This window comes from Prionailurus viverrinus, chromosome B2, assembly GCF_022837055.1.
Source record: "Prionailurus viverrinus isolate Anna chromosome B2, UM_Priviv_1.0, whole genome shotgun sequence".
Classification (NCBI taxonomy): Eukaryota; Metazoa; Chordata; class Mammalia; order Carnivora; family Felidae; genus Prionailurus; species Prionailurus viverrinus.
This window is the reverse complement of record NC_062565.1, coordinates 100,310,611-100,323,407: the sequence shown is the minus strand read 5'-3', so window position 1 is coordinate 100,323,407 and position 12,797 is coordinate 100,310,611. Positions and strand designations below refer to the sequence as shown.

General features: G+C 40.6%; 1 protein-coding gene across 4 annotated transcripts; it reads right to left on the bottom strand.

The window, feature by feature from the left end:
* Positions 1-803: 803 nt before the first annotated feature.
* On the bottom strand, positions 804-12,312 carry GTF3C6 (general transcription factor IIIC subunit 6). 4 transcript variants are annotated; one of them, XM_047860407.1, is made up of 6 exons: positions 12,188-12,312; positions 11,791-11,871; positions 10,593-10,656; positions 10,451-10,516; positions 8,533-8,646; positions 804-3,055 (listed from the first exon to the last, which is right to left on the bottom strand). In XM_047860407.1, the coding sequence occupies exons 1-6, from the start codon at positions 12,299-12,301 to the stop codon at positions 2,757-2,759; spliced, it is 738 nt and encodes a 245-aa protein (XP_047716363.1). In that variant the 5' UTR covers positions 12,302-12,312; the 3' UTR covers positions 804-2,756. The 4 variants fall into 4 exon arrangements, with proteins under 4 accessions (XP_047716363.1, XP_047716364.1, XP_047716365.1 ...); XM_047860408.1 differs by having other exon boundaries at positions 10,451-10,495; XM_047860409.1 differs by lacking the exon at positions 8,533-8,646.
* Positions 12,313-12,797: the final 485 nt, after the last annotated feature.

Below are 12,797 nucleotides of genomic sequence, written 5' to 3'. Positions count from 1 at the left end.
GCAAGTCCATTTCTAGAATCAATGACATTTCTGGAGAGAACTGTATGCAAGCCTAACACATTAGGAAGTTTTTTCAGTTTCACATAGGAACAACAAAAAAATGAAAACAGTAGATTCTGGAAAATTATTAGCTGCTGCTAAATAGCTAAACACATAATATCAATAATTTCAGCTGACTCTGTCAACAAATTTGTTATGATCCACTATATAGTACATAATGAACAAATGTGTGGATTTCCTAACATTTCTATAATGGCCTTAAAGAGTAATTCCCCATGATGAACCTTAGCCATATAAAATCCTATTAAATAGAATATCATTGGGGCGCCTACGTGGCTCAGTCAGTTAGACGTCTGACTCTTGGTTTCAGCTCAGGCCATGATCTCATGACTTCGTGGGTTCGAGCCCCACATCAGGTTCTGCATTGACAGTTGGAGCCTGCTTGGGATTCTCTCTCCCTCTCTCTGCCTGTCCCCACTAGCACTGTCTCTCTCAAAAACAAATCAAAACAAACAAACAAAGCCATTTTAAATAGAATATCATTATTTGTTAAGCAAAAGCCACCTATTGCATTCAGTGTCAGAAGCAGTATTGTGACAGCTACAAAGAGACTGTAGTTCCAAGATTCGTCTGTAAGTGATAGCAGTTAAATCAGTAAGACAGACCAATGGTGGAGAAATTAATTTGTGAAGTTCTAGTCTGACAAAACATTTCAAAATTGAAAAATAAGATTCATTTTACTAAATTCCCAACATTTATCCTCATATCCTCATTTACAGGCAAAGAACTAAAAACACGTTATGTTCTTTTCAGAATATAAGACTTTATTATCCTCTTCAACTTAAGGTAGAACTACATCACACATCAGATGAGTTTCTTTGCAAGATTACAGGTCTCAAGAATTTTCCATTCTACTTCCTTACCCTTTTCTCCAGTTTTCTAAACGCATAATGTATTAAATAGGATTACATGTGGCTATTACAGCATGACTTAAACAAGAGGAAAGGTATTTCTCCCTCACACAAAAGGCCGGAGGTAGGTAGTTGCAGTGCCTTCCCTGCCTGAACAGCAGCAGTCACAGGTTAGGAATGACGTTCACACTCAGGACCCAACAGGTCTTCTGGGACTGAACCCGGCACCAGGCTCACTTCACTTCATTGGAAACAGCACAACAGCATGAGGTTTGTTTCAACAGGAGGCTTTACTCTGGCACCCAAGTGTCAGATCCGGTGTAAGGGAACAAGATCATCTGGGTGGGTGCAGAAGCCATGCTGGCTTAGAAACTTCAGGCTCCCCAAGAACCAGTATCTCTTGAAACAGCCATGAATGTAGCTTCCAGGGATCTTTGTAATAGGAACCACAGTGCTTGAAGCACCTGGCTGGCTCAGTCAGTAAAGGACATGACTCTTGATCTCAGGGTTGTGAATTCAAGCCCCACATTGGGCATGGAGCCTATTTTTAAAAAAAAGAAAGAAAGAAAGAAAGAAAAGAAAAGAAAAGAAAAAAGAAAAAAAAAAGAAAAAGAAACAGTGCTTCAGGAGGCCCAGTCCATATTTTCCGATGGGTATTTACAGTTGTCATATAGTCTTCCTGGTATAGATACCATTTACCAATAAGGGGTCATTTTTAATCATAAGCAATATTGCCTGACATCACAGTTGACATTCTATTATTTCATCTTGTAGATTTCCAGGGAAAACAGTGCCAAAAGTTAAACTTGAAGTCATTCTACCATGGAGAAAAAGAAAGGGTTCTATTATTAACCTTCTTTATTCTTGGCAGTCCAGGGCAGCATATCAAGATCCAATCTTCTATCTTGTTGCTTTGCCACTCGTGACTTCTATTTCCAAGGTTACTTTCTAGTCTCAAAAGCCTGCTGAAGCTCTAGCCACCACATCCATGTTCCAGCAGGAAGAAAGAGAAGATGAACTGGCCCACTTCCCTTTATGTCTTAAAATTTAAGGAAACTTTTCAGAAGCATCTATCACTCAACACTTATAATTCCATGTCACTGGCCAGAACTTAGTCATATGGCCACATATATGCATACACATGGGCAAATTGATAACCTGAATAATTCTGGGATTGTTACAAAATGAAAAAAGAAAAAACAGATACTGGGTCAGGTAATTAGCAAGATGAGTCAGAAATAGTATGATGGAAGAAGCAGGAGAGACTCAAAGAGTGAGAGGGACTTGACCATTACTGGCTTTAAAGCGAAGAGGACCATAGCCAAGCAATGTATGCACCCTCTAGAAGGTGGAAATGGCTCTCAGATGATAGTAAGAAAATGGGACATTGATCCTTCAATTGTAAAGAATTGAAATCTGCCAATAACTGAATGAACAAGGAAATAGGAGTCCCCAACCCCAACCTCCAGTAGAGAATGAGGTCCTGCCAACACTCTGATTTTAGCCTAGCCCATGTCAGCTAGCTGACCTACACTTGTGTCATTTTAAGCCACTACATTTGGAGTCATTTGTGACAGCTGCAATAAAAAATGATACACTTACCTTAATAAAACTTCCAATTTAAAAGACTTACCAGAGAAGGGTCCCTATAGTCATTTACATCATATTTTTAAAAATTCAATTTATATCTGGTCCTTAATGACTCTGGTATATTAAACTGTACTACAATTGGAAATGTGTGTAGAGTCAACAAAACTAGTAAAATAGTGAACTGAAAAGCTACACAGTCAATTATTTTATATAAAAGCTCCAAAAAGTTTGTTACTAGTTACTATGAGAAACATTTCATCTAGGAGTGATTTCTAAGGCAGTATCTTGAGTTTCCATAAATACAGAACCTTCTGACTCAGAAGGGATATCAATAAGAGAACCAGAATTCTCCATCTCCAAGTTCAGTGGTTTCTCCCGTTCATAACTCAGGTTTGAACTATCTTTCATTTGAATCTCTTGCTCTTCCAGCTCCAAAGGTTTCTCTGAGCCTGGAGCTACCACATCGTCATCTTCACTTTCATGCAGAAAGCTACAAATCATGTTGGGTCTATAGGAGAAATCATTGTCCTTGATCTGCAGCCATTCCACACCACCTGGTAAGGGAGGGTGAGGGATGGGAGGACAAACCAAGAAAGAAACATGAAAAAGGAATTTCAGGCACTGAAGTATATTTCTCTTTAATTTAAATTTTCATCCTATGGATACACGTCAAAATAAAATCCCAAGGTAAACCAATGAACATGGTGCCCATAACTACTGATAAATAATCATGGAATTTCCATCTTATCTGGAGATCTTAGAATGCCTATAGTGTATGCAACATCAAAATCACTAAAAACGGGATATAGTCAATAATATTTTAGTAACTTTATATGGTGACCAGTGGGAACTACACTATATGGTGAGCACTTTGTAATGTATATAATTATCAAGTCACTATGTTGTATGCCTGAAACTAATATAATATCGTATATCAACTATACTGCAATTAGAATTTTTTTTAAATTCAGACTAAAAATAAATCTCTAAAAAAAAATCACTAAAAGTAACTAACTTTAGTTACCATTCCAACCTCCTTTTCCAGAGTCCAATTCCCAAATCATCCTGAGAGATCACTGAGCTGTCACTGCCACTTCACACCTTATAGAAAATTCTGTCACTTCCATACAATTTTCTCCTCAGTTTTCGTAATGGATGATAACCACCCTATCGTCTTTCACGTCAACAGTAACATGTCATTTTGAGTTGGAACATCCAATGATGAAATAAGACACCTCTCCAAAAAAAACAAACAATAAAAAACAAAAACTTGAAAAAAATTCTTTTCCTTCTCATACTTACAAAGCCCTAACCCATCAATGAACCCCCCATAATCAAGAAATGCTTCTGGCACAAAAACAGACACATAGACCAATGGAATAGAATAGAAACCCCAGAACTAGACCCACAAACGTATGGCCAACTCATCTTTAACAAAGCAGGAAAGAACATCCAATAGAAAAAAGACAGTCTCTTTAACAAATGGTGCTGGGAGAACTGGACAGCAACATGCAGAAGGTTGAAACTAGACCACTTTCTCACACCATTCACAAAAATAAACTCCAAATGGATAAAGGACCTGAATGTGAGACAGGAAACCATCAAAACCCTAGAGGAGAAAGCAGGAAAAGACCTCTTTGACCTCAGCCGTAGCAATCTCTTACTCAACACATCCCCAAAGGCAAGGGAATTAAAAGCAAAAATGAACTACTGGGACCTTACGAAGATAAAAAGCTTCTGCACAGCAAAGGAAACAACCAACAAAACTAAAAGGCAACCAACAGAATGGGAAAAGATATTTGCAAATGACATATCGGACAAAGGGCTAGTATCCAAAATCTATAAAGAGCTCACCAAACTCCACACCCGAAAAACAAATAACCCTGTGAAGAAATGGGCAGAAGACATGAATAGACACTTCTCTAAAGAAGACATCCGGATGGCCAACAGGCACATGAAAAGATGCTCAGCGTCGCTCCTTATCAGGGAAATACAAATCAAAACCACACTGAGATACCACCTCACGCAGATCAGAGTGGCTAAAATGAACAAATCAGGAGACTATAGATGCTGGAGAGGATGTGGAGAAACGGGAACCCTCTTGCACTGTTGGTGGGAATGCAAATTGGTGCAGCCACTCTGGAAAATAGTGTGGAGGTTCCTCAGAAAATTAAAAATAGACCTACCCTATGACCCAGCAATAGCACTGCTAGGAATTTACCCAAGGGATACAGGAGTACTGATGCATAGGGGCACTTGTACCCCAATGTTTATAGCAGCACTCTCAACAATAGCCAAATTATGGAAAGAGCCTAAATGTCCATCAACTGATGAATGGATAAAGAAATTGTGGTTTATATACACAATGGAGTACTACAGGGCAATGAGAAAGAATGAAATATGGCCCTTTGTAGCAACGTGGATAGAACTGGAGAGTGTTATGCTAAGTGAAATAAGTCATACAGAGAAAGACAGATACCATATGTTTTCACTCTTATGTGGATCCTGAGAAACTTAACAGAAACCCATGGAGGAGGGGAAGGAAAAAAAAAAGAGGTTAGAATGGGAGAGAGCCAAAGCATGAGAGACTCTTAAAATCTGAGAACAAACTGAGGGTTGATGGGGGGTGGGAGCAAGGGGGGGTGGGTGATGGGTATTGAGGAGGGCACCTTTTGGGATGAGCACTGGGTGTTGTATGGAAACCATTTTGACAATAAATTTCATATATTGAAAAAAAAAAAAAGAACTGCTTCAATGATGCTAATCATTTCTTCTTTTATCCTTCTGACCCTTTCAGTCAAATATTTTCAGTGGTTCCTCATTAATTTCTATAGCAAGCCTTAGTTATACCTTCAAAATGCCATTAGATATCTCTAAGATACCACAACCTATCTTGCCACCCTGTCCACACTTCCATCTGCTCCTATTCACCACCAGAAGCTAACTCTTCTGTGACTGTTTGTTGAACCATCCTTATGGCTGATGCCATGTCTTCTCATATGTTACTACTGTAAGATCTCCTTCTATCAAAAGTTGATTAGTCCTTTTCCCTCCAGCCAGCTTCAACCATTCTTTCATTATTTTTTTTCCTGCAATACCATCATTCGCATAGTCACCAGGTTCAAAATCTTGAAGCCATCCATCCTATTGCCTATTCTGTTATTTAGCTTAAATACTTGGCACATAACAGAAACTTAAAATAAGTTGAATGAAACGGGTATTGAGTCCCATTCACACATGTCTGTTTCAGTGTGATTGACTTTAGAGTGCAAACTCCCAGAAGGCAGGGCCCACATCTCCTTTTCTTTTGTTCTGCCTGCAGCATATTGCCATGTTTGGTAGCCTCCAAGATGGTCCCCAAAGATCTTCACCTTCCTGGTATTCATGCCCCTGTGTCGTCCCTTCCCATAATAAATAAGATATGGCAGAAATGACAGAATGTGACTTCTAAGGCTAGTTCATAAAAGATATTGTGGCTTCTATGTTGTTCTCACAGATCACTTGATCTGGAAGAAGCCATCTGCCATGTCAGGAGCGCACTTGAACAGTACTATGGGTAGGCAAGGTCCTGAGGCATCCTGCTAACAGCCAGCATAAACCAGCCAGGCATGTGAGTGAGCCAACTTATATTCAGATGTTCCACATTACTCAAGCCTTCAGATCCTTCTTCAGTCCAGCCAACATATTGACGGTAACCTCAAGAGAGACATTGAGCCAGAACCACCTGGCTAAGCTGAACCACCTGGCCAAATGCCTGATTCACAGAAACTGTGTTAAATATTTTTGTTGTTGTTTTAAAACCATTAAGCTTAGGGGCGCCTGGGTGGCGCAGTCGGTTAAGCGTCCGACTTCAGCCAGGTCATGATCTCACGGTCTGTGAGTTCGAGCCCCGCAACAGGCTCTGGGCTGATGGCTCAGAGCCTGGAGCCTGTTTCCGAGTCTGTGTCTCCCTCTCTCTCTCTGCCCCTCCCCCGTTCATGCTCTGTCTCTCTCTGTCCCCCCAAAAATAAATAAATGTTAAAAAAAAATTTTTTTTTAAAATAAATAAATAAAACCATTAAGTTTAGAGGGAATTTTTTATGCAGCAATGCATAACCAATATAGCATTGAGCTACCTAACATATTTGATTAAACAAAACACGCAAATCTTCCCACGGTCGACCTGGTGGTTTATTAAAGACTCTAGGAAAGGAAATTCTACAACTTCCTGCTTTAAAAAAATATATCAAAATAATAGCTAAGCTATCTGATATGTATCTGCCTTTCAAGTCCATTCTAGAACTTCAAGTACCTCTTTCTTCCTGTTATTTTATTTTATTTTATTTTATTTTATATTTTGTTTTATTTTAGAGAGAGACAGAGTATGAGTGGGGAAGGGGCAGAGAGAGAGGGAGACACAATGCAAAGCAGGCTGTAGGCTCCAAGCCGTCAGCACAGAACCTGACCCGGGGATCGAACCCATGAACCATGAGATAATGACCCGAGCCGAAGATGGACACTTAACCGACTGAGCCACCCAGGCACTCCTCTTCCTGTTACTTTCACGAAATGCTAAAAATGGGGATAGTTTTGGGATATACAAGTTAAGAACAAAGATTTTTTATGTACTTATATGTAACTGGTATAATTAATTTCTACATGATTAATGTGCCTTCATATGTTTATTCCTCAAATATAATAAATCAAGCCACAAATATTCATCACTAGGGTCATGTTTATCAGAGTTTGAAATATGTCTTTGACCAATGAGCTTTTTTTTCATTAGTAAATTTTTTAAAATGGAAGAATAGATGACACACAATGTGACATTAGTTTCAGGTGTACAATACAGTGATTTGAAAAGTCTATATATTATGCCATGCTCAAAACTGCAGCTACCATCTGTCACCATACACCATACGACACTATTACCGTACCATTGACTATATTCCCCATGCTGTGTCTTTTATTCGAATGACTTACTCATTCCATAACTGGAAGCCTGTATCTCCCACTCCCCTTCACCCATTCTGCCCATCCCACCACTCCCACCCCTCTGGCAACCACCAGTTTGTTCTCTGTATTTATGGGCCTGTTTCTGCTTTTTGTTTATTAGTTTTATTTTTTTATATTCCATGTATAAATGAAATCACACATTTAGACAAATGTGTGATTTCTCTTACTTCACTTATGAGCAATGAGCTTTTAAACTTCCAAGTAATTATTTGCTCATCTCCACAAATATGTGCCTACTATGGATGGGTTCAAGAAGCACTAGTTCAAAGTCTCTACTCTGGGATGACCAGCAATTGGAGAAGGCTCAGCGGATGCAAATTAAGAATGAGATTTAGGGGCACCCGGGTGGCTCTGTCATTAAGCACCTGACTTCAGCTCAGGGCATGATCCCACCATTCCTGAGTTCAAGTCCCACATCGGGTGAGCTTGAGCCCTGATTCAGGAGAACACAAGGGCTGCATCGGGTAAAACATGAGCCCTGGATAAGCCTTGTTTCTCTCTCTCTCTGCCCCTCGCTCATTTGTGCTCCCCTCCAACTCAAAAAAAAAAAAAAAAAGAGTCTTCGGTCTAAAACCTGTGAATCCTTCCCTCACATATACAGCCAGCTTCTTCCAGTTGTGAGCTTCTTGGGAAAGGATGCCACCGCTGCCACAAGTTTCCAGGAGATCCTCTGGGGTTACACCTTGACGACACAGATCCTGTCGTCTCCATTTACAAAGAAGTTTTAATTAAGGGGATGGGGTGGGTAGCAGCTGCTGAATTCCCTAGGGGCTGAAAATCTATCAAGTTTCTTGACAAACTCCTCACAATTGTTTCCACGCAAAGCAGATAAAAGATTTCTTATACGTCTCTAGTGCCCTCTGCCACACCAGAGTTCAAATAAATTTTAAATCTATGTTTGATACTTTTCATGGAAAACCCTCAATTTTCATATTACATAGCTATTACTGCAAAGTACAGGAATGTCCTGGCAGCAATGTGTCATTATCAAAGCCGATACTAAATCACCTACTTTCAGAGAACTAAGTGAACTAACCTATGTTTTCTTCTCCTTCCTTCTTTTCTGTCAGAAGAGTTCTTGTCATGCTGAGCTTCTTCATTGTATGGCACTTATATTTTAACACCGTTCTATTACTGCCTTCTGCATCACCTAGAACATAAAATGAACTCAATTATTTTATTGTTGATGCCATCAAATAGTCATGTTTGGCCCCAACAATTCCGGTTCAGAGTCGCCTGGGTGGCTCAGGTGGTTAAGTGTCCAACTTCAGCTCAGGTCATGATCCTGTGGTTCGCAGGTTCGAGCCCTACATCCGGCTCTGCACTGGTGGTGCTGAGCCTGGTTGGGATTCTCTCTCTCCCTCTCTGCCCCTTCCCCACTTGTGCTCTCTTTCTCTCTCAAAATAATTAGTAAACTTAAAAAAAATTTTTTTTAAATAATAATTCCAGTTAAAGAATTAGACTAAACTACTTCCTGTAGAAATAGTGTAGTAAGTTCAAAATTTAACTCATCCCTCCTGCTCCCAGCACAGAGAAGTAACAGATAAAATACCTAACAACTGAAGGCAAAACTGGACTCAAAAACAGCAAACATCTCCAGAGGACTAAAACACAAAACTGCGAATGAAATTAAAGCTATAGGCCTGTTAGGCTCCAGCCCTGAAGTACAGAAGTGGGGCCAGGAAGCTGGCCTTACAGGGTAATGAGGTCTCAAATTCTACCACTCAAAATGAAGCACCGAAGTCAGACCTACTACCTGCAGCCAGAGACTGGAGTGAGGACATTCCCAATCACGAAAGAAGGCTCAGAAAAAAACTTGCTGCCTGGGGGTACAGCTTTATAGGAAACTGGGCACGGGCAAGAGGGAGGATGAGGCTCTGAGCTACAGGTGTGAAGCACAATGAAAATTTGCACATGCTGTTACATGAGTGTAACCGATACTGCCCTTTAGAAAGGATCACAGTCATATCTGTTTGGTCGAACCACATGAAACGGTCCATATTCAGTCCAAGCTGGTCACTTCATATGGTTAAACCTAACACACACTCAGCAACCTACTAATTCCATTTCTAAGCGTATATGTTAGAGACATTTTTACATACATGCACAAGGAGACACACAAATACTCATGGCAGCATTTCTGCAATGAGTTAATATGTATAATTAAGATCAGAGGCTCTGGACCAGACAACCTGGGTTCAAATCCTGGCTGTCGCACTTCGTGTATGACCTTTGGAATGTTACCTACCTCTCTGTGCTTCAGTGTTTTCAAATATAAAATGAAGACAGCAATGGTATCTACCTCACAGATGTGATGAGGATTAAATGAGTTAATACATGTGGCATTTAGAACAGTGTCTAACAAATAGAAGGCATTCAATAAATGTTCAGAGTTATCAATATTTAACGGTAAAAATAAAAGTGATCAACCTGTCCAGTAACTGGAGAATAAATTGCGGTATGGTCACAAATAGAATACTAAGCAACAGGGAAAATAGAATTATACATACCGATATGTATAAATCTCAAAACCTATCTATAACTGAAAAGGGTTATAGAATGATACATGTAATTTATATCAAGTTTGAAAATATACTAAAAGAAAAGCTATTTATTGTTTGTGGATGGATGGATGTGTGTATACATATACATATATATATATACATATACATATATACATATATATACATGTATATATATATAACAAAATCAAATACAGGAAAGAAATACATCAAATTCAGAATAGTGATTATCAAGACAGAGGAAGGGACATATGTTTAGAGAGAGGTATACAAGAGGCTTCAAATGTATCTGGAATGTTTTTTAGCTATCTGGCAAAATGGTAGGATTTGATACAGCTAGACAATGGATACATGAGATGTTTAACATTCACTGTACATAAGTTTGTAATATTTCACAGTAAAAAGATCTGAGTCAGCACTGCAAGCACTTACCATGTTCAACATTTTCTTCGAAAATAACACAGGTCCCAAGAGTGTCTGCAGAAAAGTTGAAAGCAACTTGTTGAGAAATAACAATGATTTTCTGTGGGAAGCATATAAAAAAAGAAGTTTCATCTATCTGACATCCTCCTACCTTCATACTCTCCAGCAAAGACATAACTGTCCACTTGCAGAATGGGCCTCTCAGTGTCAATTCCCTACAACAGAACACAGGATCATAAAAAAATCATCATTAGAAAAAGCCTTGCAGGGTTGGGTGAAATGAGTGAAGGCAGTCAAAAGATATAGACTTTCAGTTATAAAATAAATAAGTCCTGGGAATGTAACGTACAGCATGGTGATTCTACTTAATAATACCATATTGTATACTCGAATGTTGCTGAGAGCAAATCTTAAAAGTTCTCGTTATGATGGGATGCCTGGCCAGCTCAGTCTGTAGAGCATGCAACTCTTCATCTCAGGGTCCTGAGTTCAAGCCCCACAATGGGCACAGAACTTACTTCGACAAACAAACAAAAACTCTGTAAGAAAAAATATTGTAACTGTGTGTAGTGATGGATGTTAACTAGACTTCTTGTGGTGGTCATTTCCCAGCACATACAACTATTAAATCATTATGTTGTACTCTGAAATATAATGTTATATGTCAATTTTATCTCAATTAAAGCCATAAAAGAGCACTCAATACATAACCTTGCTACCAAGGAGAGTGATCTCCACAACTGGGGAACCTCTGGAGCTTGAACTAGCAAGTACAAGATAAGCTAAAAATGCTCTGAATACAGCAGCTAAGGGCCTGAAGAACACTTAATTCATATCCAAGGAGTAACGTGTATTTCAATCAACATCCTCCTCAAGTTAAGGTAAGAGCAGTGTTGTCCACAATAGCTGAAAGATTTTAAAGTAAAGTGATAAAACAGATGGTAACTTATGACACCATAGCTCAAGTCAACAGCAGAGCTTGAGGTCTTGTAAGTTTAGTACGAATCTTTTCTCCCTTCTCCAGGTGGCGTCTGCGTGCACATCTGAGCTCTCTTCGCTGCGTTTTTTCTCCCGCACTCACTATCTAAAATAATGTGGGTTTTTTTCAAAATGTATTGTTCCATATCAAAATGCTACCCCCTCTAAATCTTAAACTCTCGCCAGCCACACATTCAGACCCTCAGGCCGAGTGTGGCATTTTCTCCCACAATCCCTTTGTACTTCTACCTAATTGTCCTTAGAATTCAATGCTTTGTAACGAGGAATAGATCTTCGGGGACACGTATTTCTTTTATTCTTGTTTAAATGTAAGAAAACCTACAAATATCCTCTAACTCTAGAAGACTCACCAAAATCTTGCATTTATTTTCACATTTTGATAGAAAGTCTGAGTCAATAATTCCGGACAATTCCACCAGAACCAACTGCTCCTGGTGGAAGAAAGAGGAGTTAACATGCTAGCACCGCAGTGTGCAGAAAGAGGCAGTTAACAAGAGAAGCCAAAACTCCCCAATGCTACGACCCCAACCTTTGTGAACACTAAGTCCTGCTTTCAACGAGAGGAAGCAAGCGACGTTACCGAAAGCGACTGCCTCTACTTCCCCATTCTAACGACCGTGTGGCAGCCAGGGCCGGGGCCCGCCCTCCTGGCCTTACGCGCTGGGGACTCTGCCTCCCGCCGGCCGCATCCCGACTCCCTGCCCCCCACGCCGCCTCCGCCGCACAGGCCGCCGCAATACCACTCACTGCCTCCTCTTCTTCCTCTTCTTCTTCCTCTCGGCTCCGCTCCTCCGTCGCCGCCATGATACGGCACCTTTTCGGAACCTCCGAGTCACAGGCCACGCCCTCCATGGCCGCCATCTTGAGTACGGGCGGCAGCTCCCGGTCCGGCTGCCGCTCTGACCCCGCGGACTGCTCCTGCCAGGACGCGAGATGGCCGCCTCCGTGCCCACGTGGAAGTGCAGTCCGAGCCTTCTCCTTGTTCCTTTCTGGAAAGCAGGCGCTGGGCTCTAGTGGCTGCTGGCCGGGGACGGCCTACGACCGAAGACGCCTTCGGACTCTGGGCCCCGGGTTAGGGGAGAGAACTGGGGAGGGAGAGTTGATAAAGCAGGTGCTTGCAAAGAAACCACTTTGTGGGAGGGAAACGGAGAGGCCTCGCTTTGCCCCGAGCCTACATTTCTTGGAAAGAAATTCTTTATAGCGTGTGAGCACAACCCCTCAATTCAAGTTCTCCGTGAGCCGAGTTAAGGGCACATTTCTTTTTTTTTTTTTTTCAATATATGAAATTTATTGTCAAATTAGTTTCCATACAGCAGCCAGTGCTCATCCCAAAAGAAGGGCACATTTCAATGTAACG

Coding starts and splice junctions, on each gene's coding strand:
- GTF3C6 (XM_047860407.1), bottom strand. CDS start 12,301: ATGGCGGCCATGGAGGGCGTGGCCTGTGACTCGGAGGTTCCGAAAAGG. Junction 8,647..10,450: donor CGAAGAAAATGTTGAACATG/GTAAGTGCTTGC, acceptor TTTATGTTCTAG/GTGATGCAGAAGGCAGTAAT. Junction 3,056..8,532: donor GGAAGGAGAAGAAAACATAG/GTTAGTTCACTT, acceptor CTCCCTTACCAG/GTGGTGTGGAATGGCTGCAG.